This window comes from Garra rufa, chromosome 22 (assembly GCF_049309525.1).
Source record: "Garra rufa chromosome 22, GarRuf1.0, whole genome shotgun sequence".
NCBI classification, from domain to species: domain Eukaryota; kingdom Metazoa; phylum Chordata; class Actinopteri; order Cypriniformes; family Cyprinidae; genus Garra; species Garra rufa.
In genome coordinates this window covers 31969159-31996980 of record NC_133382.1, presented here as the reverse complement: position 1 = coordinate 31996980, position 27822 = coordinate 31969159, and the positions used below count along the sequence as shown (strand labels likewise).

The 27822-nt window shown below is 35.9% G+C and overlaps 3 protein-coding genes across 6 annotated transcripts; 1 reads left to right on the top strand and 2 right to left on the bottom strand.

The window, feature by feature from the left end:
- Positions 1 to 2171: 2171 nt before the first annotated feature.
- On the bottom strand, positions 2172 to 7042 carry LOC141297915 (protein VCF1). Its single transcript, XM_073828383.1, has 4 exons — positions 6921 to 7042; positions 6317 to 6436; positions 5712 to 5823; positions 2172 to 3912 (listed from the first exon to the last, which is right to left on the bottom strand). Exons 2-4 carry the CDS (start codon positions 6346 to 6348, stop codon positions 3661 to 3663), a joined length of 396 nt encoding a protein of 131 aa, XP_073684484.1. The 5' UTR covers positions 6349 to 6436; positions 6921 to 7042; the 3' UTR covers positions 2172 to 3660.
- A 1601-nt stretch (positions 7043 to 8643) lies between these two features.
- LOC141297914 (uncharacterized) lies at positions 8644 to 16325 on the top strand. Of its 4 annotated transcripts, none has more exons than XM_073828381.1 (5): positions 8644 to 8879; positions 9224 to 10297; positions 13098 to 13208; positions 13290 to 13406; positions 14284 to 16325. In XM_073828381.1, exons 1-5 carry the CDS (start codon positions 8870 to 8872, stop codon positions 14352 to 14354), a joined length of 1383 nt encoding a protein of 460 aa, XP_073684482.1. In that variant the 5' UTR covers positions 8644 to 8869; the 3' UTR covers positions 14355 to 16325. The 4 variants fall into 4 exon arrangements, 2 of the variants coding, with proteins under 2 accessions (XP_073684482.1, XP_073684483.1); XM_073828382.1 differs by having other exon boundaries at positions 13482 to 16325; XR_012341487.1 differs by lacking the exon at positions 14284 to 16325 and having other exon boundaries at positions 12823 to 13208; positions 13290 to 13327.
- A 199-nt stretch (positions 16326 to 16524) lies between these two features.
- bicral (BICRA like chromatin remodeling complex associated protein) lies at positions 16525 to 27608 on the bottom strand. The gene is made up of 11 exons (XM_073828379.1): positions 26957 to 27608; positions 24523 to 24568; positions 24359 to 24407; positions 23434 to 23499; positions 21830 to 23209; positions 21677 to 21737; positions 19797 to 19881; positions 19549 to 19694; positions 19358 to 19452; positions 19158 to 19260; positions 16525 to 17966 (listed from the first exon to the last, which is right to left on the bottom strand). Exons 1-11 carry the CDS (start codon positions 27045 to 27047, stop codon positions 17506 to 17508), a joined length of 2583 nt encoding a protein of 860 aa, XP_073684480.1. The 5' UTR covers positions 27048 to 27608; the 3' UTR covers positions 16525 to 17505.
- Between the last annotated feature and the right edge of the window lie 214 nt (positions 27609 to 27822).

The following is a 27822-nucleotide window of genomic DNA, read 5'->3' as shown; positions in this document are numbered from 1 at the left end:
ATGGATGGTAGTCCTCACACTGTCTACAATGACACAAGGTTCACCCCAATTGGCCTGACGGGGGCGCTACAGCGATTGCTCATAACTCATGAACCATCAGTCGCAGCAGTGTTGCCAAGTCTGCGGAATTGGGCTACTTTTGTACTATTGCCGCGGGTTGTTTTTCATGTCCGCGGGTTGAAGCGACCCCAATAATGTAATATTTAGCCCCTGGAATGCTAATTTTACCAGAGGAACCCCACCACAAAACGTGTATTTTACCCCCTGGAACGCAATTTTTTACCGGGGGACTCCCCCTCGAAACGTGATTGGGCTACTTTTGGACTAGTTTTGAGTAGCAATTGGGCGGGTTTGTTGTGAAAACCTGGCAACCCTGGTCGCAGGCTCAAGTGTCTTATGTCGTTGGAATCCTTGGCTGGACAAAACACATGCCTCAGATTCGATCGTGAGCCTCGTAAAATTTTCAGGTATTTTGGATTTTTTGAAAAAACTCATTTTTGTGAACTAGTCCTAGGCTACTACTAAACCTACTTTTTCAAACTATGTTTTTCACTCAATCTGGAAAAAAAAACACTGCAGTACAATTCTATGGACTCAATAATTATCAAAACAAATTTTGAAATTCACTGTGAAGCTATGGGGTCGTTTAGACACATGCCTCAGATTCGATCGTGAGCCTGGTGAAATTTTCCGGTATTTTGGATTTTTTTTTTTTTAAACGTACTTTTGCGAACTAGTCCTAGGCTTTTGACCAAACCAAACCAGTGCAGAAAGATTCTCTGGAGAGTGAATATCAATAATTATCAAAAAAGTCGACTCACCGTCGCAAAGGGATGCCAAAACGTTCGAAAGGAGCAGGGCCACTTTTAGTAAAATGCCTATAACTCCTAAACGGAATAAGGTAACTTCACCAAACTCAGAACACTTATGTAAGAGCTCAATCTGAGGTCACATGTAAAAAATAGCAGGGCTTGGTCACTTGGTGGCACTATAAGAGGGAAAAAACATTAAAATGGCTAGAACTAGAACTTTTTGTACTATCAACATTGAAATCGGTGTGCGCGGTCACGGTCCAAAGTGCCACAAGTAGCTATGAGGACATTTGCGTATCTCAAAAAAACATGGCCGGCACTGGCCGATGAAATTTGGAGGCCGAATGGAATGAAACGCAATGGGCCAATTTAACTCACGACACCAAAGGTCTGTGAGAAATGGGAAAGAAATTCTCCACTGGGGGGTGATATCCCATTTTCAAGGGCATAAACAACTGTGCATTGCACGTTTTTTTTTCACATACACATATTCGTATCATGTACCGGACAACTTTGCCTCTAGAACCGCTGCTGTCAATCAAATCGATTGTGAAGATGTAAAAAAGCCTACTTTTGCAAACTAGTCTTAGGTTTTTCACTCAATTTAGGAAGAAAACAGTACAATTAAGAATAATTGCAGTACAATTCTCTGGACTCTCTAGGTAAATAATTATCAAAAAATTAAAAATTCACACTTTGTGAAGTTATAATGGGGTCGTTTAGAAAAGGGGCCTGTCCAAATATACCCAAAAGCCTACGAAGCCTAAAGAAAAAACTCAAAACTTCACAAAACCTGCTGAGCACATGTGACAGGTGATTCTAAACAAGCATGCAAAGTTTTAAGGAGATCGGGCCACAGTTGCCGCTATAACAGTCATAAATGTTAAAAAAAATATCATATTTCTATGGCTTTTTCAATCATTTTTTGTCCTCTGGTAACGAAATTATAGAAGTTAATACTATTATTTAGCTAGATACATCAAATTGATCAAAAGTGATAATAAAGTAATTTATAATGTTACAAAGCATTTCTATTTCAGATAAATGCTGTTCTTCTGAACTTCCCATTTATCAAAGAGACCTGAAAGAAGTATTGATGCTAAAAATTCAGCATTGGAATAGCAGGAGTAAATTACATTTTAAAATATATTTATATATTTGTTTTAAACAACTGTTTTTGCTGTACTTTGGATCAAATATAAATGCAAGCTTGGTGAGCAAAAGATACTTTTAAAAAAACATTAAAAATCCTACTGTTCAAAAACTTTTGACTAGTTTTGTATTATAAAAGCCAGGTTTGAATAAGAAATGCCCTCATGTCCATTCAGAGCCTGAAACAGAAATAAAAATATGTATACATATGTTTAAAAAAAACTTTATTTTTTTTATTTACATCAGCGGAACATTTCATAAAATAACAATGATTTCAAATATTGTAAATATGCTAGCTATATATTATATACAGTCCTACATACAAAACAATGGTGACCGCAGGGACGATTTTCATCATCAAAAGCTAATCTTTCACACAAAGCACAGTGCCTGGGTTGTACAGTATTGTGCACTGAGCAGTTTAAAGTTCATGATTAGAAATGATGTAACTGTCCTCATACAATCTGTTTGGACTAAGCTGAAATTGAACTATACTAAATTTAGAAGAACTACATTCCTGTTTGGTTCACCATTATGAAAAAAAATAAGCCAAACATAGGCATAAGTGGGTTTTATTGATATTTGATGGTAAAATATTTCGTATTTTGCAGTGATGTGATACTGTAGAGTGCTTAGTTAGGTGCAAGCTAATTTTAGGTCATTCCTAGTCTGCCCATAGAAGACGAGTCCTCGTATTACACCAAGCGCAGCGACTGATCTAAACTAGTGTATTTCAAGCTCTGATTATTGTAAAATGAAAGCAGGAAATTATTGTGTGAATATCAGATGGCTCTGCACAATGATTCATTGGTTTGCACTTTAAATTCATAGACAAAGAGTGCTTCGTTATGTACATTAACAGACCTGAGTCCAGCATGCGTTTATAGTATAGTCTCTCTACAGTGTGATGTGCTAATATCTGTTTTTTCTAAGTTAAAGAGAGACTACGCGATATAAAAATTCTAAGGATCTGGCACCAAGTTCCATATTTAAAGTCTGAACCTTCATGGCACACAGGAGAAATCTCTAGACCTGAGTTTTGGATATGTAAGCGATCATCAAGCCCCAAAAACTTCCTGAAAGAGTCTAAATTCCAGAATCCTCTGTGAACACGTCAACAGCATTACTAAACAACCTGGGGGGTGTTCCATAAACCAAGTTTACCAAATAAGTCAGGCTTATTTCAGTTAGTCTGACTTATTGTCACTTGATTTGGCTCAAAATAAGTCAGACTAACTGAAATAAGCCTGACTTATTTGGTAAACTTGGTTTACGGAACACCCCCCTGGAATGACTCCAAAGCAGGACTGCATTATAATCACATGGTTTCTAGAATTTATTTGATTTCTTTTCCTTTTCTAGACTGGCCAAAGAGTATTAAAATTGGCCAAATGCATGTGACCCAGAACTGCAGTAGCACCACGTGTGACTGTCTAGTAAAGGGCAAAAGCTTACATGATCTTGCAAGAAGTTGACAATTTTCAAGATATTTCTTTTATATAGCACCTATGTGAAGTTCATGGTCAACACATCACGTAGAGCCCCACATAAACACTATGAGCATGAAAAAGTGCTAGAAGAAAGAAGACAGGGTCTATATTTGTGCTAGGCTTTTAAGTGGCCCATAACGTCCCTCTTAAAGGTCCCCTGTACATTGTTCCTTAACGTCAATGGGTGCTGGAAGAGTCATTGTGGATCACGTCGGCCCTTGGTGACCACGAGTTTGCAGGCTACTGAAGTGGGCCTCCCTTAGGATACGGTTGATGTGATCGTATGAGATGTTGTGGCTCAAGGAGACGGCCGGATCTTCTGCTGAGATGGTGGGGGCGATGGGGCTGCAGGGAGCCTGGGATACATGGAGTCCTCTTTGGTCGGTCTTCTGGATGCTGGAACTGGCTCCTGCCATCCGCTCCGGACTGCTGATCCCACTGCTGTCACTGCTGGAAGACTGTTAGGTGACAAGGAAGGTGACAACTGTGCTTCAACATTTCTGGTTAAAGTTTTCTTTGGGTTTTAGTTCATAAAAAAAAGATTGACCCCAAACGGTAGTTTAAGAAATTTGGCTTGTAAATGCATGCAATTGTGACTTTATCTCACAATTCTGACTTTTTTTCTTCCAGCTGCAAGTTTATTTCTCACAATTCAGACTTTGTCTCAAAATTGTGTTTATATATCACAATTGCAAGTTATAAATTCGTAATAGTGAGTTTACATCAAATTACATCTCTACATTTGGACTTTTTTTCCTCTGAATTCTGAGTTTACATCTCGCAATTTGGACTTTTCTTCTAATTTTGAGTTTACTTATAATTCTGGCTTTTTGCTCTGAATTCTGAGTTTACAACTTGAAATTTGGACTTTTCTCTGAATTTTGAGTTTACTTCTCATAATATTGGCTTTATTCTTTGAATTCTTAGTTTGCATATCGTCATTTAGACTTTTCTATGAATTTTGAGTTTACATCTCACAATTCTGTTTTTTTTTTTTTTTGTCTTTGAATTTTGAGTTTACATCTTGCAATTTTGACTTTTCTCAGAATTTTGAGTTTACTTACACTTCTGGCTTGTTGCTGAGAATTCTGAGTTTAAATCTTGTAATTCTGGCTTTTTGCTCTGAATTCTGAGTTTACATCTCACAATTTTGACTTCAAATTTTGAGTTCACTTATACTTCTGGCTTTTTGCTAAGAATTGTTTGAGAAGAAGAGTTTGTATCTCGTAATTATGTTTTTTTTTCTCTGAATTCTGAGTTTACATCTTGTAATTCTGTCTTTTTGCTCTGAATTCTGAGTTTAAATTTCATAATTATGGCTTTTTGCTCTAAATTCTAAGTTTACATTTCATAATTTTGGCTTTTTGCTGAGAATTCTGAATTTGTATCTCGTAATTCTGTCTTTTTCCTCTGAATTCTGAGTTTACATCTTGTAATTCTGGCTTTTTGCTCTGAATTCTGATTTTAAATTTCGTAATTTTGTATTTTTTTTTTCTTCTGAATTTACATCTCATAATTCTGGCTTTTTCTGAATTTAGAGTTTACATTTCATAATTCTGGCTTTTTGCTCTAAATTCTGAGTTTACACCTCGTAATTCTGTCTTTTTTCTTTGAATTCTGAGTTTACATCTTGTAATTCTGGCTTTTTGCTCTGAATTCTGAGTTTACATCTTTCAATTTTGACTTTTCTCAGAATTTCGAGTTTACTTATAATTCAGGCTTTTTGCTCTGATTCTGAGTTTAAATCTTGTAATTCTAACTTTTTGCTCTGAATTCTAAATTACATCTCATAAATCTGGCTTTTTTTCTCTAAATTCTGGGTTTAAATCTCGTAATTCTGGCTTTTCTCTGAATTTGGAGTTTACATCTCGCAATTTTGACTCTTCTCCAAATTTTTAGTTTACATCTCACAATTTTGACCTTTCTCTGAATTTGTAGCCTAAATGTAGCCTAGGGGAATAATAAAGACAGTACAAAGTACTAGCTTTCTAAATTTTAAGTATGAACTGACCATAACAGTTTTGAAAGTAGTATGCGAAACTAAAAAGTATGCAATATCTTACATTTATGTCACACGAGCTCATCATACAATGCAATCTAGTACATTACGATGGCTATGATTTTATTTAATATACTGGCCAAAAATGTTTTACAATTTGGTAGTCAGAACAAATAAAGAAAAAAAAATGAATTAAAAATAGCTCTTGAAGTTTCAGTTGATTCATGGAAGGTCGAGCCAACTGTTGGGCCTTCTTACCTCAGAGTCCCAAACATCACGGCCAACCTCAGGGAGAAAGGAATAACCTCCAGACCTCTTTGCCTGTGGCAAGACCTGAAGCTCCTCAGCATCACAATTGCGTCTGCGTTTTCTGTTGACAGAGATCATCGCCTTTGACTACAGTTCAACATGCATGGAATCATTTATAACAATCTTCTTACTACTAAACAACCAGGTATTTCTGGGCTGATTCAGAACATTCTAGACACAAATCTTTCTTAGTATTAGTATCACCGTTTCTTAAGCACTAGGACACTGCAGACTTGATTGCAACCATTAGTCATCAATATGTCCACTGCAGGATTCTGACTCAGATTTAAGAATAAAAAATGTCATCCACACAAGAGCTGTCAAAGCCTGATGCTGAATAACAGCACAGACTCATTTAACCGATATAGTTGCTAGTCAAGAGGATCAGCCTTCTAAAAGAACATCTAAAAATAACCAGCAGGCATGAAGTACTACACTAAATCTGCATACACTGTCAACAGCAGCAACATGGATGTCTACAGAACATGTATGTGTGTTACATAAATGCATCATGGAACATGCATGCAAACACAATTATAAGCAAATGTTGTTACCTGCTTTCTGTCAACATGTCGTATCTGTGCATTTGACAGCCAAATAAGGACACACAACACCTCTCACTCTCAGAGACCACCGGCTTTCAGCAAAATGAAGGAATCTGTCAAGATTTTCCCCTAATGATGAGCGAAATGACAAATGTAATTCACAGTGAGAAGCTGCAGACTCGTTTACAATGCAGTGCAGGTGTGCAGATAGCATAATAATCAATATCTATTCATTCAGCCCTGCTAATACGAGCTTATATTATCTGCTTATATGCATTATGTTCATACTAGAAAAATATCTGCATAGGAGTGACAAAGAACGGAAGGGAAACACATTATATCATTTAAATATAATCGTCTAGTGTTAATTAACATGTATTGTCTAATACGAGTCAAAATTGCTTATACAAATGAGTCCACTGCTGCAAATCGATAGTGATTTTGTAAAAATACTGCGTTCGGAATGTCAAGCTGACAGACAGATAGCACAATGCTATGTGTAGTTCACTTTACTTCCTCCTAGCGATGAACTGTTCCTACTACAGAACAAACGAAGTGATTTAAACGGAAGAAACAGTTTGTGAAGAGACGAATAGGTTGTGATGTACTGTACCTCTGTCTGTTCACAGATGGATCTTGAGTTCAGTCATTTTCTGAAGTTACAACGTATCCATCTCGCCGGATCTCATTCTCTCTCTTTCTCTTTCTCTCTCTCTCTCTCTCTCTCTCTCTCTCTCTCTCTCGCTCACTCACTCAGCCTTCCATCTGTTGCTGTCATAATGACGTAACATGCGTGTGTTTGAGCGAGCGGTGACGTACGATTCGTAACGTTTTGTTTTTAATTATTGTTTTTGGATTTTACATCCACGTTACATAAAACATTTACGGTGATTTGGATTAAGCAAATCGTGTATTAATTCAGATTTTAATTCCCTTTAATATTTTATCTAGTAATGACGTCAATTTGTAGTCCAACCCGCAAGGCTAATTCGCCACTGTTAGGTTTTTAATCCTCAAACCTCAGTATAAGCCGTTTTCATATTATTTTCATATTACATCTATAATTATTTTATTACTCTTCTTGTAAAATTTGACATTTATAAATGTACAATGTATTATATATATTTCAATATATTTCAAACACTAAAAATTCATTGTGTAATTTCGTGTATTTTATCATTTTACATATAAGTTTTTGTTTGTCTTTTTACAATACCAGTCAAAAGTTTTTGAAAAGTAAGATTTGTAATGTTTTTTTTAAGTCTCTTCTGCTCATCAAGCCTGCATTTATTTGATTCAAAGTACAGCAAAAACAGTAACATTTAGAAATATTTTTATCATTTAAAATAACTGCTTTCTATTTTAATATATTTTTAAATGTAATTTATTCTGTGATTTCAAAGCTGAATTTTAGCAGTCACATGATCCTTTAGAAATCATTCTAATATTCTGATTTGCTGCTCAGAAAAACAGCTGAGTAAAAAATTTTTTTTAGGTTTCTTTGATGAATAGAAACTTCAGAAGAACAACATTTATCTGAAATAGAAATCTTTTGTAACATTATACATGTCTTTATCATCACTTTTGATCAATTTAAAGCATCCTTGCTAAATAAAAGTGTTAATTTCTATAATTTCTTAAAAAAAAAGGTATAGTCATGTAAATGTGACACTGAAGATTGGAGTAATGATGCTTACAATTTAGCTGTGATTGCAGGAATAAATTATAATTATATTTCACAATATATTAAAATAGAAAGCAGTTAATTTAAATAGTACAAATATTTCACAATATTACTGCTTTTGCTGTATTTTGAGTCAAATAAATGCAGGCTTGGGGAGCAGAAGAGAATTCTTTAAAAACATTAAAAATATTCCTGTTCAAAAACTTTGACTAGTAGTGTACTAGCAAATGTTTTTATTTTATTTTTATTTTTTTCCTTTTTTAAAAAAAAATTAAAAAATAAATATAGTGGATTTGTATATATTTGAGGTATGACTGTCTAATTGACACTGTAGAACAAAACGCTAAAGTGTTCAAAATCTCCTAAAAACCTTCTACAAAACTGAAAAGTTATTTTTAAATTAGGAATTATATTGTTATGTGAATTTCTCGAAAGATCGAAAGATAAAATCTGTTAATATAATAAATGAATAAATATTTTTTTCAGATGTATAGTAAGTAGTCGCTTCTGGCGTACGAAAAAGATTGTATAATTGCTTTCGCAGCAATGACGCGATCAACTTTGTTATGCATGCATGCAGTAGTTACACACAGGCATTGATAAAGACGGCTAACGGGGTCTTTCGCAACTCAAAATAATCCAGCATGTCCTCTAGCGGTCCGTCACTAACCGCAGAGTCCGTTATTATACTTCATTTGTCCAGTGGTAACATATATTCGCAAACTAAATACTTAAAAACGCTACTGAGTTTCTTATAACTTGTTTACATGTGGCTGCATGAGAAATGCTCCCAATTTAGAGTGTAGTAATGTTTTAAAAGGCACCAGCGACAAGGTGTTTACCTTTTTCATAGAAAGATGGGAGTGAAGTTATAAAGTATGAGTGTAGGTAAGTCTAAATCTAAATATTTGATAGATGTTTTGTCCAATTTAGTAACTCATGTCTCATTTGTTGTTTTTAAAATGCAATAAAATTAGAATTGGCGATTTAAGGTTATCTAGGTGCCATTTTTTATACTGAAATAACACATAATTTCAACAGATAAAAGTCAACACGCAACATTGAAAACAGCTCATAAAGCAATTTCATCAGGTCTTTAAGATAAAAGTGGTATGCGGGGAAAATTTTCAAGTGCTTACTTTCTCCAAGCAATGCACTGACCTCAGTTTCAACCCTCTTGGTCTAGTACTGTAACATCTGACTATTTGATTTTTTCTTCCCCTTTCATTTAGAAGAATGTCCTTATTGTGGAAAGCCCTTCAAGAGGCTGAAAACCCACCTCCCTCACTGTAAAATGGCACCAGTTGCACAACCCAAGAAAAGCATTCAAGCACCCAAAGAACTGAGCGCAATCATTTCCAGACAGAAGATCCATAAAAAGACAGCAGAAACAAAAATAAACAATTCCATTATAGATGAGACACTAACCTTCAAAGGAAGAAGGAAAGAAGATATTCACACTGCAGACAGTCTTCACACAGTCCCATCAGCTGAAACTCTGAACACGGAGAGGCCTAAAAGCAAATGGCTTGCTAAAAGACAGAAGGAACTTGAGAGATTACAGCTGTTAGTGCCAGTCTCAAAGAGTCCAGGCAACCATAGCTCATTACCCGACAACGAAGGAGATAAAAGCTTTTGTGAGATCTCCAAAGGACTAAATCAGGGAACATCTCAAAGTAATGGAAAAAGTACTAAAGGCAAAAAGAAACTATTATCAGAGCAGCTGTCCATCACCAAGAGTAAAATCAATACCCATGGATTTGTTCCAGGCGTTCTGAAAAACTCCAGCCTTCTGTCTGAGTGCAGTGTTCGATGTGAAAATCCAAAACTCAAAGTTAGCTTCTTGGAGGAGCTTGAAAAACTAAACAGTCGGAACAAGGATCTAGTATCGAGTGCAAAAGAGCATAAAGCTCACACTTTCTTTTCATCCAAGACTTCTGTGTGGGATCATTTGTATTACAAAAGGTCTTATAACCTGTTTGTGCCTTATCCTGTTATGGAAACATCTGAGGATTCTTCTGTGAAGACCAAAGAGACTTCTACTGTGCAACAATCAAAAAAACCTGAAACAGCAGTTACCAAGGTTGCTGTTCCACCCTCAACCACTTTATCTGAAACAGGCAGTCATCAACGCACAGATGGCATCCTAAATTCAAGATTGCAAGGTGTCAGAAGTCTATCATGGAGTCCAGAGATAGTGCCTGCTCACAACACAATGCAGTTCTCCACAGAACCTTTAGGCAGCTGTGCTAATGAAAGTATTTGGATTAAGGATCAATCCACCAAAACAGTGCCCCAAAGTGAAGGTAATACATGATTTATGTGATGTTTGGTTATATGGTCTTTTTCCACTAATTTTGTATGCATGCAAATTGTATAATATCCAAGTAGTAATTGTGCGGTTAACTCTTATATTGTATTTTCAGAAAGTTTTGGAACATTTGTCCTCTTGCCAAATTTGTCACTACCGAAACACAGTAATATATCATTTAGCAAGAAGGGTTATATTGACATTAAAATTTTGCTTAAATCTTTCTTGTAAATATAGTTTTTTCTATTTTATTAAAAAAAGTTTTCAGAGGTAAATCAATAACAGTTAAAATTGGGACAATATTTCAAGTGTGATTTATGAGATTTGTTGTATTTTCAATCAAATTTTTCTTTGTAAAAGGTAAAAAGTAAAAAGTTGATCTTACTGGTTTCAAACATACGGATTCAGAATATACATTAAACCAAACACTATCATAACATTTTAGTTGATAATTCAGTATACTTTATTTTTGACAAAACGAATAGAGACCACATCACATTACAGAATTATAACCCACATACTAAAATACTATAAATTTGCATAACTGTACCTAAATAAAGGATTATGTGTTCCCTTTTGTCACTACCGAAACTGTGACATGTTTTGGTAGTGACAATTTTAGCTACTTTTGAACCTAACTAAAAGATGCTAATCAGCATTAATGTTAGCTAGCACAGTTAGCTAAACAGTTGTATACATATAAAAACTAAATTTTATGAAATAACTCCCAGAAACGTGTTTATGTTCATAATTTTGAACATATTTACCTCAAAATGATCCATCTACTCAACATGTAAATGAGTGACATAAATATTTCTTGATCATAAATGTAGGGGTGTAGTTAAAATCAGTCTCAGCCAATGGACTAAACATAAACTGTTTCGGTAGTGACGTGAATTCTTTTTACATAAATTCGTAATTTTCAAAGAATATGTATATTTTCTTAACTTAATTTTTTGATTAAATCAAAAAGATATTTTTTAAAACAGCAATTGAAAAAAATGATTTCAGTATCATTTTAATAATTGAAATTTAGGGGTTAGGGTTTGGGACAGCCACCTCTCGATTGCAAGAACACACTAAATGATGATTTTATATATAAACTTACTTTTGACTTTTTTTGGTTGTGGGACAGCAGTTTGCACCAATTCTGTAGAATGGCCCATATGTGACCCTGGACCACAAAACCAGTCATAAGGTTAAATTTTACAAAACTGAGATGTATACATCATATGAAAGCTCAGTAAACAAGCTTTCTATTGATGTATGGTTTGTTAGGATAGGACAATATTTGGCCGAGATACATCTATTTGAAAATCTGGAATCTGAGGGTGGAAAAAAATCAAAATACTGAGAAAATCACCTTTAAAGTTGTCCAAATTAAGTACTTAACAATGCATATTACTAATCAAAAATTACATTTTGATATGTTTACAGTAGGAATTTTACAAAAAATCTTCATGGAACATGATCTTTACTTAATTTCCTAATGATTTTTGGCATAAAAGAAAAATCAATCATTTTGACCCATGCTATATATTTTTGGCTATTGCTACAAATATACCCCAGCGACTTAAGACTGGTTTTGTGGTCCAGGGTCACATATATGTAATTGTTTTTAAGTAACCAGTCAATGCCTTTGAAATCGAGAAGTCATTTTTGTATCTATTTTTTTGCAAGTTTGATGGGGTTAGTTCACACAAAAATGAAAATTCTTTCATTATTACTCGCCCTCATGTCCTTCTAAACCAGGGGTGTCAAACTCAGTTCCTGGAGGGCCGCAGCCCTGCAGAGTTTTGTTCAAACCCTTCTCCAACACACATACTATGCAGTTTTCAATTAAGCCTGAAGGACTTGATAAGTTGAATCAGGTGTGTTTAATTAAGGTTCCATCTAAACTCTGCAGGGCTGCGGCCATCCAGGACTGGAGTTTGACACCATTGTTCTAAACCCATAAGACCTTTGTTCATCTTCGGAACACAAATTAAGATATTGCTGATGAAATCCGAGAGCTTTCTGACCCTGCATAGACAGCAATGCAACTGGCACGTTTAAGGCCTAGAAAGGTAGCAAGGACATTGTTAAAATAGTCCATGTGACCTCAGTGGTTCAACTGTCATGAATTGACGAAAATATTTTTGTCTGCAAAGAAAACAAAAATAATGCCTTCATTTAACAATTTCTTCTGTTCCGTGTCAGTCTTCACCGCTGATGTCACATGGACTATTTTAACGATGTCCTTACTCCCTTCTAGGTCTTGAACATGTCAGTTGCGTAGTCAGAAAGCTCTCGGATTTCATCAAAGATATCTTAATTTGTGTTCCAAAGATGAACAAAGGTCTTACGTGTTTGGAATGACATGAGGGTGAGTAATTAATGACGGAACATTTTTATTTTTTGGTGAACTGTCCCTTTAAGGTGTAGTCACATTTTGGGGAGATTATTAGACTATTAGCTGATAACTCTACTGTATGCAAACAACATTTCACTCTATCTTATGTTTACATTTGGGTACCATAGAATATTATGCATGGTCTCCAGTGTCTGAGATATCAAGCTGATGTAGTCAATGAGCTACACTTTCATCAGCTTGGCTGGAAAGGACCGCTGGTCCATTGGAGGTATGAAAATATATGTGAAACAGCTTCTCGCCTCATTTCTCGTATTTCATCTTCAAATTCCACATCCATACTGTGCTTGTTTTCATGACATTTACAAGTTAAATAAATAGATTTCTCATACCATTCCAAAAGCAAGAAGAGTCTAAATTCTAAACAGTGCTTTTGTTTATCTAGAGCCTTTAGTGCAGCGGAAACTTGGAGATGTCAGACTAAATGAACTTGGTGTCTGGCTTGGTGCTCGAACTCCTGTGTCACCCAGAGAGACTGTGACCATGTTGAAGCAAGGTTTGTTCCTCAAGCAACATAATACAACCCAACATAACATTTGCTCTAGTGTTTTTGATCTTCTTGGTTGTATGTGAATAGGATGGCAGTGGTACTACAGGAAGTATATTGATGTTCGGAGAGGAGGAATTAGTGGGGTATCAATGCTGTTGACTGGATACTGTGTCCTGTGTTACATATGGAACTACTCACATCTCAGTGAGTCTGAATTAAACTTATCAACACATATTCCATAATCACTGACATGCATAAATAAAATGTCTTATTTTACAGAGAAAGAACGCTGGAGGAAGTACCATTAAGGACATTTGGTGGTCTTCATAATTGTAGCACTATGGCTTTGTGTTCAGGGCAATGAGGGCACAGTGAGATTAATAATTAATAGAGCAAGATTATAACACCAGCAACTAGTAGTTTGTTATAATATGAGGTTTACTGTATTTTTGTTAGAGAACTTAGTTTGAAATAGTACTTGTGAATTATCTGGGAACATTTACAGTTGAAGTCAAAAGTTTACATACACCTTGCAGAATCTCCAAAATAAGAGGGATCATACAAAATGCATGTTATTGTTTTATTTAGTGCTGACCTGAATAAGATATTTCACATAAAATATGTTTACATATAGTCCATGAAATAATAGTTGATTTTTTAAAAAATGACCTTGTTCAAAAGTTTACATACCCTAGATTCTTAATACTGTGTTGTTACCTGAATAATCCACAGCTGTTTTTTTGTTTAGTGATAGTTGTTCATGAGTCCCTTGTTTGTCCTGAACAGTTAAACTGCCTGCTATTTTTAAGAAAAATGTTTCAGGTCCCAAAAATTCTTTGGGCTTTCAGCATTTTTGTGTATTTGAACCCTTTCCAACAATCACTGTATGATTTTGAGATCCATCTTTTCACACTGAGGACAACTAAGAGACTCATATGCAACTATTACAGAAGGTTCAAACGCTCACTGATGCTCCAGAAGGAAAAACGATGCATTAAGAGCCGGGGGTGAAAACTTTTGAACAGAATGAAGATGTGTACATTTTTCTTATTTTGCCTAAATATCTTTTTTTTTCTTTCAGTACTGCCCTTCAGAAGCTACAGAAGATACTTACATGTTTCCAGAAGAGAAAATAAGTTCAATTTACCCTGATCTTTAAATTTAATCTTCAATTTTCTTTCTTCCCTTATTTCTTAATGCCTTGTTTCCTTTTGTAGCATCAGTGAGTTTTTGAACTTTCTGTAATAGTTGCATATAAGTCCCTCAGTTGTCCTCAATGTGAAAATGTGGATTTTATAATCGTACAGTCATTGTTGGAAAGGGTTCAAATATACAAAAATGCTGAAAAAAAACACAAAATTTGTAGGCCCTGAAGAATCAAGTGTATGTAAACTTCTGAATAGGATTATTTTTATAAATTCAACAGTTTATTTCTCTTGTGACTATATGTAAACATATTTTATGTGAAATATCTTATTCAGGTGAGTGCTAAATAAAAAAAAACATGAATTTTGTATGATCCTTCTTATTTTGGTAAAATAATAAACATTCTGCAAGGTGTATGTAAACTTTTGACTTCCAACTGTATTTATCTTAAATATTTTTACATTCGCAAACAAAGAAAATGTTTTTAAGCTAAACTTGTATTTGTATAATTTGAAAAAGTCTACTGAGTTTGCATTTTGTTATTGTGTAACCAAGCAATGAACTTAACTAAGAGCTAATAAATTACACAATATTGTTCTACACTGTAATATTGTAACATATTTATCCATAGTTCATCAAAAAGAAGACATTACAAAATATTGTCTGTATTCAAAATGAATTTAATATTTTTCTTTGCTGTTGTAATGAACACTCACAAAACCAACAAATCATGAACTGACCACATACAGTATGACGTGAACACATACCTAACATAATAAAAATAACTTTTTTGTTTTACATTCTTTTTCTTTACAAAAAGTATAAATATTTTGTGTTTCATGTTTTTATTTCTTGTAATACAAACATTACAAATCAAGTTTCGGGTGATGCAAGAAAATAAAACGATAAAAGCAACTTTTACCATAGGATATTACGATAACTGAAGGCCACACTCGCACAACAAAAAAAAAGCAGTAAAAACAAATGATAGACTATTTAAACTTGTTTTCACTCGCTCTCTCCTAAGGCAAAGAAGCCCTTCGAAGTGAAGGTCTTTCAGAATGCTCTTTAACAATGACCACTAGAGCTCAGATCAGAGAGAAGAATATTTGTACTTTTTTTTTCTCTGTCTGTCTGTCTGTCAGTCATTTTTGGTTGAATTGCTGGGAAAGACAGTGGAGTTTAGTGTTAATGATGATTCAGAAATAATGGGATGACATGTAGAGATGAAAACAAGCAACCTTCCCTTCGGCTCTGGAATGGATGCTAATGGAAACACAGACTTGTGAAAAAAAAAGGTCATTTTTTTGACATTGTCTTGGTCTTATTCCGATCGTTGAAGCTCGCTTGTAATGGCACAGTTAATATATATTCTAACTGAATGCTAACAGTCTTCTCTTCAGAAATGATCTGTATGAAATGTGGGCCTGTCCTACTTCAACCAAACTACATTATGTCAGTTATCAGCATCTCTTAATGCAACTAATTATATATACTCCTAGAGAACGAAAACCTGATATGCTCTGACGGCACTACTGCTGCTTTTACCATTTTATAACCATATGAGAGATTTGATCTGCAAAGGGGCTGTAAGAGCTGTGAGCATGGCTATCTGACCTACAAGATCATGTCCACATGTGCAAATAAAAGCTGCCACTAGGGGCAGAAACTGCAAACCGACCGCCAAGACTACAGCCTGACCAGCAGGGGACTCAATGCACAAGGGAAAATAAAAAGTTTCAAAGAACATGTGGGTGAATCTCAGAAATCTCAAATTAAAAGAAAAAACATTTAAATTATACTTGCTTAGGTAAATCAAACCTAGATTTTGTGGTATTATGACATAATTTCATGACAATTAAGCACATTTACAACCAATTCTCATTACTAAATAGCAAAAAAATAGAAAAAACTATTTGAGATTTAATATTTATACACTACCAGTCAAGTTTAAACACACTTCCCCATTAAAGAGAATTTGACTGGTAGTGTATATATATATATATATATATATATATATATATATATATATATATATATATTTCAAATGTAATAAGAGTTTGATGCCAATAATAAAATTATTTAAAAACATTACTAAAATGCAATAAAAAAGAAAAAACGATTTGAGAATATATATATATATATTCCAAATGGAACAAGAATTTGATGCCAATAATTAAAAAAAATATTAAAATGCAAAAAAGAAAAAACTATTTGAGATTGAATATATATATATATATATTCCAAATGTAATAGGAATTTGATGCCAATAATATAATTAAAAAAAAACTAATTTGAATGTAAAATCCAGGTTACAGCAATTTTATTTGTAAAATGGGCTTAATTGTTGTGAAAAAAAAATCATGGTGCAAAAAAAACATATTGCTGATCCTGTTTGTAATTTATTTTTGCTATTACGTGTTTTTATTCTTATTTAAACCTTTCGTTTTGGGTCAAAATGTGACTGACAAGTTTTAATGAGATTCACCCATACGAGCACATATTGTCTCCTGGGAGCAGCACAGATTTTACAAAAAAATATAATGCATCATTTTTAAAAAATGAATTAAACAAAAAAGATAAACATAATGTAACATTGTACCCTCAATCTGAGGACTTAACTTTCCTCTGCACAAAACCACCATAAAAGTGCGTTTTGTCTCTGTGGAGAGGTCACATACCTGTAAGGTACAAAAAAAAGAGTAAACCAAAAAAGAAAAGAGCACAACCCATGCTCGAAAACAATTAAACGCGGAGGTGTGTTCGTGTGCATCACTTGGTCAAAGTCTACTGCAATGATACAACTAAGTGTCTGATACTTGACTGATAAGCTACAAATATCATTGTCTACTCTTGACATTTCAAACATCACACTTACTTACTGCTTGATTGTGTGTGTACGTGTGCATATATTATGCAAGTGTATTCCATGAAGCACTGTCAAAAAGGCTTTCTTATGTAAACTTCTCTAGGACAACAGGCACAGTATTAGAGTATCGCCATCGCTAGATTCACCTTACTATTTCTCAACGTCGTCAGAGCCGCCGTGTGCGTTTTAACCCGTTCGCACGTGCCGTGGAGTTCAGCTTGCACACGCGTGGCATGAAATGAAATGAGATTAACATGGAACGACTAACAAACATAAATATGGCACTGTCTAACATTCTAAGATGCTATTCACGGCAGCCTCGAGCACAGAGTCAGTGTCAGCCAATGAGGCGTGACTATGATCTGAGGGAAGTTGATGTTCGTGAGCCTGCCCCAGGTTCGAAGGGTAGCCTTGGGTGGAGCTATGCTGTGATTGGCTGGGAGATGTAGAGTAGTGAGCGTGTTGACTGTTGCTGCTGATTAGGTTGTTGCATTTCCTTTTTTTTAGGTCCAGGATGCACTTGATGGGAGTTCGTCTGTGTTCCTCCATTGCTTGTTGTTGCGGTTCTGTCCTATAAGCAGGTTCTGTGTGGCTGTTCACATCCTGCACATCTCTTCCAGAGTGACTTGTGGAATGCCTTGGGGATGTTTCCATTTTGCTGGGATTGCCTTCATGGGTGGCGGGCTTCGAAACTTCTATATTTCGGATCTTCCGTTTAGGGCCACAGCAGAATTCCTCCAGGAAGCCGTCTGAGAGAGCAATGTAGTGAAAGCAATGAAGTGCAAAACATTTTAAAACACTGCATTTAGGTTTAATTACAGTACAATATCTATAAAATTACCAGTCCTGTCTTCACACTTTTGTTATATATTATTTAAAATGAGATTTGCCTCATTAAAGTGCCATTTATTTGGTTAAAAATACAGAAAAAACAGTAATATTGTAAGATATTACTGCAATTTAAAATAACAGTTTTCTATTTTAATATATTTTAAAATATAATTTATTTCTGTGACGAAAAGCTGCATTTTTAGCATCATTACTCCAGTTTTCAGTGCCACACAAACCTTCAGAAATCATTTATTTATTATCAATGTTGGAAACAGTTGTGCTGCTTAATATTTGTTTGGGACCTGTGATATTTCTTTCATTCTTTGATGAATAAAAAGACGATTCTTTGATGAATGAAACATTAAAAAAACAGCATTTATTCAAAATAGAAACCTTTTTTTAACCATATAGGTCTTTCCTATCACTTTTTATTAATTTAACACATCCTTGCTAAATAGAAGTATTAATTTCTTTCAAAGTTGTTTGAACGGTAGTGTATATTGTTACCAAATATTTCTATTTTAAATAAATGCTGTTTTTTAATGTTTTATTCACCAAAGAATCGTGAAAAAAGTATCACAAATAATAATATCAACTGTTTCAACACTGAAGACTGGAGTAATGATGCTGAAAATTCAGCTTTGCATCACAGGAATAAATTATATTTTAAAGTATATTAAAATAGAAAACCACTATTTTAAATTGAAATAATATTTCACAATATTAGTTTTTCTGTATTTTTAATAAAATAAACCCAGCCTTGATGAGCAGAAAAGTCTTCTTTAAAAAACATTTTAAATCTTACTGATCCCAAACTTTTGAACAGCAGTGTGTTTGTTATTTATATACGTTCTCTAAGACTTTGGCAATTGTATAGAATTATGCATGTATGTTACTTTGCAAGTTGATCACAAAAAGTAGTAGTACCAAACTCCAAAAATAAATTTTATTTGCAAATACTATTTAATTGTATTTAAGCAAAATAAAACTAATTGGGAATGCTGTGAAATTACTTTACAATAAACTAGTTTTAAACACAACATTTACTTAAGTTTTAATAACAATGACAGTCAGTGAAAAATAAAGACAACCAGGCTTCCATCTCTTACCTGGATCCACCAACACCAATCGTTTGTCCTGGGTCAAATTGCCCCGTTCCTCTTGATTGAAAGTCCTGTCAATCATCACCATTTCTGACGAAGGGCTGGACCTCTGAAAGAACACGAAGCAGTGATTGGTTTGGCATTAATGGGAATAATATTCAAGTAATTACCAACAAATAATGCTAAGAGGTTTTCTCTAAACCTACCTCTGCCTCCACCATTAGTAAGCGCCTATATTTGTTCACCATGGCCTCGGTTTTGTTTAACACTTGTGTGGCAACTGCCTCAAACTCTTCATCAACTGTAAAGTAAAAAAAAAGCCATCAGAACCTGTCATATTCATTCAATATTTGTCTGCGGTTAAATATTTATTGTTAATGAAATGTCGAAAATGCACCTTTGGTGAAATCTTCATCTCGTGGTGGTGAGCCTTGGAAAACATGATAGGGCAGTAATCTGTCAATGACATCATTAAATGAAGTGAAGGGCATCCGCACTGAAGACATGACTCCACTGTGATCTCGTCTTAACTGCTGGAGGACCCTGTAAAATAAGGCCCAGGGTTACAATCATTATTTTTACTATTTGGTGACACTTGTGGTGTGGACAATGTAGCAAGGTGTAGAATACAGTTTGGACACTTACATTTCTCCTCTAGTAAGTTGTTGAGTTGCAGGTCGCTTCGGTGTGAGAGGCAATTCCTGACAGGCAGGAGTGAGCGTTTTCACAGCTAAGATAAGTAAAATACAGAAAAAAAGAGACAAAAATATTAATCAAGACAACAGTTTTCAACGTTGATAATAATAGGAAATGTTTTGAACACAAAATCAGCATATTAGAATGATTTCTAAGGATCATGTGACAATGAAAACTGCTAAAAATTCAGCTTTGCCATCACAGGAATAAATTACATTTAAAAATATAATAGAATACAATTCATTTAAACTGTAATAGCATTTCACAAAAGTTCAGTTTTTACTGTACTAATAACATTTGTAATCAAATATATGTACAGTGCCTAGCGAAAGTATTCATACCCCTTTTTTCACATTATGTTGCTGCTGCCTTATGTTAAACTGCTTTATTTTATTTTCCCCACATCATTATACACTCCATACACCATAATGGCAAAGCAAAAAACAGGCTTTTAACATCATGCAAATTTATTAAAAATAAACAACTGAAATGATTCCATTGCATTTAAGTATTTATACCCTTATCTGAGAAATTGAGCTCAGGAGCATTCATACTGCTTGTAGATGTTACTACACTTGAGTGGAGTTAACCTGTGGCAAATTCAATTGAATGGGTACGATTTGGAAAGACAAACGTCTTAATAAAAAGGTCTAACAGATAAAACTGCACAGAGCAAAAACCATGCCCTGAGGTAAAAAAAAACTGTCTGTAGAGCTCAAAAACAGGACTGCATCAAGCCACAAATCTTGGTTAGAGTGAAGCATGTAGTCTCCGTTACCCTTAATGGAAGAAGTTTAAAACAACTAGGACTCTTCCTAGAGCTGGCTTTCTTGACAAACTGAGCAATTGATGGAGAAGAGATTTGGTTAGTAAAAACTTAGAATTTGAGGGTCACTCTAGTTGAGCTCTATGATCATATGTGAAGATAGGAGAAACCTACAGAAGGACAAACATCACTGCAACACTCCAATTATCTAGACTTTATGGCAGTGTGGCAAGACTTAATCCTCTCCTTAGTGAAGACACATGAAAACACACTTGGAATTTGCATAAAAGCATCTAAAGGACCCTCAGACATGGAGAAACAAGATTTTCTGGTCTGATGAACCTCAATTCTAAGCATCATGTATGGAGGAAACTAGGCATCATCACCTGCAAGTAGTTTCTCAAAAGTAAAGTGTGCTGGTAGCAGCCTCATGCTGTGGAGCTGTTTTTCAGCGGCAGAGATGAGATGAGCCTTAATAAAAACCCAGTCAAGAGCATTCAGAACCTCAGAATGGGCAGAAGGTTCACCTTCCAACAGGACAATGACCCTAATCACAGCAAGAGCGGTTTAAAGACAACTCTGTGAATGTCCTTGAGTGACCCAGCCAGAGCCTAGGGTTGAACCCAATTAAACATTTCTGGAGAAATCTAAAAAATGTGTCTGTCCCTATCCAACTAAACAGAGCACAAGAGGTGAGGGGAAGAATGGCAGATAATTGCCAAATGCTGATGAGCAAAGCTTGTCGCATCATACCCAAAAAGACTTGAGGCTGTAAAGGTGCTTGAGTTAAGGGTATGAATACTTATGCAATGTAGAATGTACTTATTTCAGTTTTTGATTTTTAATATATTCACAAAGTTCTGATAATTCTGTTTTTGCTTTGTCATAATGGTGTATGAACTGTAGACTGATGTGGAAAAAAAGTCATTTAAAACAGTTTAACATAAGGCTGCAACATAACAAAACGTGAAAATGAAAGGGTTTGAATACTTTTGCAAGGCACTGTATGCGTTATGGGACTGATCACTGATGGAAACACAAAAATGTTTTAAAGGAGTCTTACCTTTGGTACCAAGGAGATTAACTAATTGTGTTTGCCCTCTTTGTGTTGCTGTTGTGGTGTCCTATGAAATTGAAGAAACATTCAAATGTGATGAAACGATAACACTTTGAACAGGCAAACAAGGTTGCAATGAAAAAAGAAAATATGTTTCACCTGGTTTAAAGACACTTGAAACTCCTGAACGCCAGAAGTAGCGGGAACGTTCTGGGCCACGGGCATTAGGAGGTGCTGTCCTGGGGTCACAGATAACTGTTGACAAACCTGTGGACCTTGGAGGCCAGAACTGACCATGGTGAGGTGACCTGAAGCCTGTGACGTCTGTACAGGGGTTGGGCTAGGCGACGCGCTGGCAGTCCAAACTTTGGCTGTGGGACCAGGCCGCTGAGACACCTGCACAACAGGTGTCGGTGAAGCTTGGCCGATTTGGCCTCCAGCAACCAAACCTTGATTGACTATCAGCTGCCCTCCAGTTGAAAAGTTCTGCCCAGCGATAAGCTGTACTGTTGTGTTCTGATTGGTGAGGATGGAGTAGGTGGTAGTGCTCATTGATGATGGGTTGCCCATTTGAGTGTTTGTTTGTAACACCTGCCCATTCACAGCCTGGAAGCCGTGAACAGTCGTACCAGGAGTGAGGGAAATAGAAGTGGGTAGTAAAAACTGCCCTTGAGGGAGATTGGACTGGGACTGTGGTTGCGCTTGTTGCCCCAGAGGTGAATGCATTACAATGCTGCTGGCTGGATTGACCACTTTCACCTGTTGAGCAGGCTGAGGAGAGCCGCTGGCTGCGTAGGGGCTACTGACTAAGTTCGCAGTAGTGGTGATGCTTGGTTGAAGCCCAATGTTGCTGATATTGTATACAGTTTGTCCCCCTGTCTGTAAGGGTTTAGGCTGAATGGGTCTAACCAATGTCTGTTGCATAGGGCCTCTCTGGATGATAATGTTCTGAACTGGTATTGTCCCTTTATTAAAGGACACCTGACCAGGTGCGGAAGGGGCGAACATGGTACCTTGCCCGCTGTTGTTTGTCACTACATTTCCGCTCTGCCTCAACAGGATCTGAGGCTGTTCCAAACTGTTGATAGTCATCATGGAGGAGGCACTGCCATTGAAGGATCCCACTACCTGGATGTGTCCAGCTGGGCCGTTTGGCAAGGGTAGTTGGGGAACCTGCTGGATAAAAGCCTGAGGTTGTGCCAATGGTGCCACCACACCAGAACCTGCGATACCTCCAAACCCTCCAGAGACCAGCTGCTGAGGGAAGGCGGTAGCTGTGGGAATGAGAGATGGTTGGGAGTCCAAAAGGGCTTCTTGAGCCAATGTCTGCTCTGTAATGTCTGCTTCCAACAATGACTTCTGAAGGATGTCGAAGGGTTGGTCCTCGCCCCCAAGATCAACCCCATCTTGTGAGGTTTCACTGTCGAGGTCATCCTCGATGAACGGAAGACTGCTTGAGAGCTGAAGCTCAGCTCCACCAGCCTCCCCAAATTCTCCCAAATGATTGTGGTCATCTTTGAGGTCTTCGTTGGAGCCACCCTGAGTAGAAAACCAAATCAGTTGTTGTTTAAAGGCTTTTTCTAAATCTCATTCTAGATATCCCAGCTGCTTGCAAACTATGCCTATTTGAGCATAAGAAACAACATTTGTGGAATGGTCAGATTTTATGTTACTTAAAAGTAAGTTTAAAAAGAAGTTTTGGGGATTTTAGTATTTTCCGATTCCAGTAGATATGACCTGGTCTTGATGGGGACTATACTCACTGTGTCACTTGTGAAGAACGAACTTGCCGACCCAAACGCTGCATTAGTCACATCGTCTTCTCCAATCTGTTTGAATGTCAAATAAAGTTGTAAAAAACCTTTCAAAATAAAACACATACAGGTAAAAAAAATCCTTCAAGTCCCACAATTTCTTTGGTTTTATTAGCATTTTTGTGTATTTGAACCCTTTCCAACAATGACTGCATGATTTTGAGATCCACCTTTTCACACTGAGGACAACTGAGGGACTCATATCCAACTATTACAGAAGGTTCAAATGCTCACTGATGCTTCAGAAGGAAACACGATGAGCCGGGGGTGAAAACTTTTTGAATTAAAAGATCAGGGTAAATGTAACTTATTTTGTCCTCTGGGAAACATGTAAGTATCTTCTGTAGCTTCTGAAGGACAGTACTAAATGAAAATATATATATGATATTTAGGCAACATTATGTTCAATAGTTTACACCCCTGGCTGTTAATGCATCTTGTTTCTTTCTAAAGCATCAGTGAGCATTTCAACCTTCTGTAATAGTTGCATATGAGTCCCTTAGTTGTCAAAATCATACAGTCATTGTTGGAAAGGGTTCAAATACACAAAAATGCTGAAAAACCAAAGAATTTGTAGGAGTTGAAGGATTTTAACTGTTCGGGACAAACAACTATCACTAAACAAAAAACAAACAAAAAAACACACCTGTGGATCATTCAGGTAACAACACAATTTTTTATAATTTCTCTTGTGAACTATATGTAAACATCTTTTATGTGAAATATCTTATTCAGATCAGTACTAAATAAAAAATAGCATGCATTTTGTATGATCCCTCACATTTTGGTAAAATAATTAACATTTTGCAGATTTTGCAAGGTGTATGTAAACTTTTGACTTTAGCTGTATCACATGTACTCTAAGCATACTTACAGATTTACTATTTGAACCATGAAGATACTCATTCAACGCTTGCACATCTCTGTTGAAAATAAAAACAATTAATGAAAATGCACATTACGTTAATGTGTAAAAAGTCTTTTTTAACCATGCCCATAGCTTTTAAACCATAATCATCAAATTATAAAGCTGCTTACCCTATAAAATCCAGAAGACGGCGGTCGTCTTCATCATCCATGACACCTGTGACATAGTAATTACACATATTGAGATTTTTCAATGGACTCAACAAAGTACAGTTTCCTTGAATCTTAACCCAGCTCTTTAGCTATGCTTAAACATAAATACCATATATGAATTTCTTCCTGAAAACACCTGAAATATCCAATAAATGTAGCATGTGTAATATTACAAACAAAATCAATACTTTGTAATCTGTCAGTGGATATTCTGAGGTAGGCTTTAGATTGTAATTTTAATCATAGGTTGAGACTTAATGAATAATATTAAATTAGATATATTAATAGGCCAAAAATATGGGCAATGTCAGGCTTTTGAAATCTATGTTAGCAATGTAAATACACAAACATGTGGCAAACTCAAATGAATCAATAACTAAAAATGTTTACCTAGTTCATCATGTGGCACCTTCTGACATCAATTTATTTTCAAAGAATGAATATAAAACAAAAAGTAACACATTATATCCTCGTGTATTAAACAATAATACACTTTGACATTGGACCAAACGCACAAACAGTAACGTTTGAACAGTAAATCTGTCTATTGTACATTAAAGGTTTATTTAAACACGAATAGGATGTCTATGTTGAAAAATAAAGAAGTCAATTGTGTGACAGAAAGAATGGCTGTACTCTTTGCTGCAGCCTATAGAGACTTTAAAATGGCGGCTGGTGATTGAAACTGCGCCACTGCTCGCCACAGCCGACAGACAAAAGACATTATGACGTTAGTACTTGTGCAGTGGTATAAAGCTACTCGACTGAAATTTCAGATCATATTTTTGTAAAGTCGCCATAGGAATGTGAACAACTTGATAATTCGTGTGTGGAAACGTGACAAAGGAAGCGACGTGGGGGATGGGTGAAACATGTTTGGCCAGTTTGATTGTTCACTCACACTTCACAAGCTTCTGTTAATGCTTTATAACACATTCAATGGTTAAGGCTAATGAGGGAATGAAATTCGTTGTCTGTGTTTTTCACAAAGTGATTACATGTTTGAACAGCATTCGATGTGTATGTATTTTCGCTTTTGTTTCAAAACAAACTGCAGAAATAGCTAAACGACCTTTTATTTCACAATTGAACATCCTACACACAAGAACAGAAAAGGAAATCATGAATCCAACAATTTAGAGGTTATAAATGTAAGTTAATCGAATGATTTATATATGGCTATTCATATTTAAAACCTTTAACATTTTCAAACGTTAGCACGGCTCATCTTGTGTAACGTTAGTGCAATGAAAAAAAAACAAGTATGACAGATTAATCCGGCCCTTTTACATTTTCTCGATAAACAAGTTAAAAAATTTGTAAAAAATCGTTCATGTACATGCAAATACGAGTTTTATAAACTAAAAGAAGTACTTAATGTGAGAGTTAACACTTATTCGTATTCGTTAAGGCGGTAGTCAACTTAGCAAGCCAAATGAGGGAGGAGATGAATTATTTTTTTTCTTCCTCTCTAACAGAAAAAAAACCTATCTATCCTCTTTGCCTGCTAAGTCAAAGGGGCGGAAAAGAGACACGTAGAAAACCAGCAACCCCTCAAAATACACAGTAAAACCCTGTTGAAGCAAGACGACGCATTTTACTGATTCACTTGTCAAACGGTGGCAGGGAGGACTAAAAAGGCTCTCCATGGCGCAAGGGCAGGACGCACAAAACCCGCCTTAATCTCGCTGAAAGTAACAGCTAGAAACACACAGGGACTTTGTCCATAAATAGACCAAGGCTAGAGAGGCTCGTTTTGTCGCACGGCTCGAAAATGCTCTTCAAAAAGCGTATTTGCGCATCTGTGACAGCCGAGGAGCGCAGGCAGGACGGGCGGCACGGAGAAACGCGTATTCGACATCGGACGACTCGTTTAATACTGCCACGGACGTCTTTGGTTTTGTGAAGGGGCTAAAAGCGGATCATCACACGAGTCGTAAGCATTCTTCGTGCTCCGAGTTGTTGATGGCCTTCTTGACGTTGTGGACGTTCCCCCCACCTATTAAGAAACGGCTGAAATCGTCGAGCAAAAACCGAACGGAGAACAAATCGTTGGCGAAGCATAAATATTTATTTGAATTTGCATCACATAAAGACGACTTGAATAAGAGGCAAACCCTTACTCCTGTCTCACTCCTCTTGAAACCCAATATCTCCATTTGGCAACTTTTAATTTGCTCCCCCTCCTCCTCCTCCTCCTCCTTCTTCTTCTTTCTCCCTCTCCCACTCATATATTTTTCCCTCACTGTCCTTGCTGCTCAGTCTCAGATAGATTTTTCTCTCTCCACGCTTGCTCTTCCCTCCCCGAAGGAAGGGGAGGAAGGAGGTTGTGTGTGTTTTTTCCTTGAAATTTTTATCACAAAATTATAATACACTCAAAGGGGAAACTCACCGTCATGAAAAAGCAGTGCCGTGTCCACGGGGTTTCCTCGCCATCTCTGCACGGGCCGGTGGAGCAGTGCGGCTCCAGCAGAAGGCAGCATCACTACATAGTACACTACACACCATAGGGTTCTGTACTTGACAGAAAAGGCTTCCCTTAAACTCTTTGTTTACTTTAGAGAAGCTTTATTTTGTCTCTTCTACGTAAAACAAGTTTAAGCTGCTGTTTTGATTAATCACTCCAAATGCCTGACATGAATAAATGAATAAAAATTGTGTTTGTAACAAGCGACAGGGGGCGGGGAATCCACAACGACCACACCTTTGTGTCCTGAGATCACACATCACCCACAAGTGTGAACCCTAAGCAAATATAACAAACAATACATCATTGGATCCTTTTGATCGCTTTATTTGCATAAACTATACGAGATGAGGTCAAAATAATTATGAATCCTGCCCGAGAGAGCCTTTCAGTGTTTTCAGTAACAAAAACTAAATGAAAACTAAAATAAAAATCGACTATAATGTATTGACAAACATTTTAATCACTTCAAAACGAACTAAAATTAATATAAATTCACTTTTAGTGACTAAAAAAACACTGATAAACTGCTGGTCGGAGTTTTATTTACAGTACACACCATGTAAAAAAAAAAAAAAAAAAATCAATATAAACCACAAGGGATGTAATAATAATAATGCTGTCAAATCGATTAATTGTGATCAATCGCATCCAAAACAAAGTTTGTTTACTTAATATGTGTGTGTGTGCACACATTTAAGAAATATTTACACACTATATGATTTATATTATATATAAATATTACATTTTTAGTTGTATATATTTTAGAAATAATTACATGCATACATATA

Excerpts from the sequence above, each read along its gene's own strand:
- LOC141297915 (XM_073828383.1), bottom strand. The coding sequence starts at position 6,348 with ATGCACAGATACGACATGTTGACAGAAAGCAG. Across the intron at positions 5,824-6,316 it reads GACATGTTGACAGAAAGCAG|AAAACGCAGACGCAATTGTG; the intron begins GTAACAACATTT and ends CTCTGTCAACAG. Across the intron at positions 3,913-5,711 it reads GTGATGTTTGGGACTCTGAG|TCTTCCAGCAGTGACAGCAG; the intron begins GTAAGAAGGCCC and ends GTCACCTAACAG.
- LOC141297914 (XM_073828381.1), top strand. Across the intron at positions 13,209-13,289 it reads TGTGACCATGTTGAAGCAAG|GATGGCAGTGGTACTACAGG; the intron begins GTTTGTTCCTCA and ends GTATGTGAATAG. Across the intron at positions 13,407-14,283 it reads ATGGAACTACTCACATCTCA|TACTGCCCTTCAGAAGCTAC; the intron begins GTGAGTCTGAAT and ends TTTTTCTTTCAG.
- bicral (XM_073828379.1), bottom strand. The coding sequence starts at position 27,047 with ATGCTGCCTTCTGCTGGAGCCGCACTGCTCCACCGGCCCGTGCAGAGA. Across the intron at positions 24,569-26,956 it reads GGCACTGCTTTTTCATGACG|GTGTCATGGATGATGAAGAC; the intron begins GTGAGTTTCCCC and ends ACTATGTCACAG. Across the intron at positions 23,500-24,358 it reads ATGGTTCAAATAGTAAATCT|ATTGGAGAAGACGATGTGAC; the intron begins GTAAGTATGCTT and ends ACATTCAAACAG.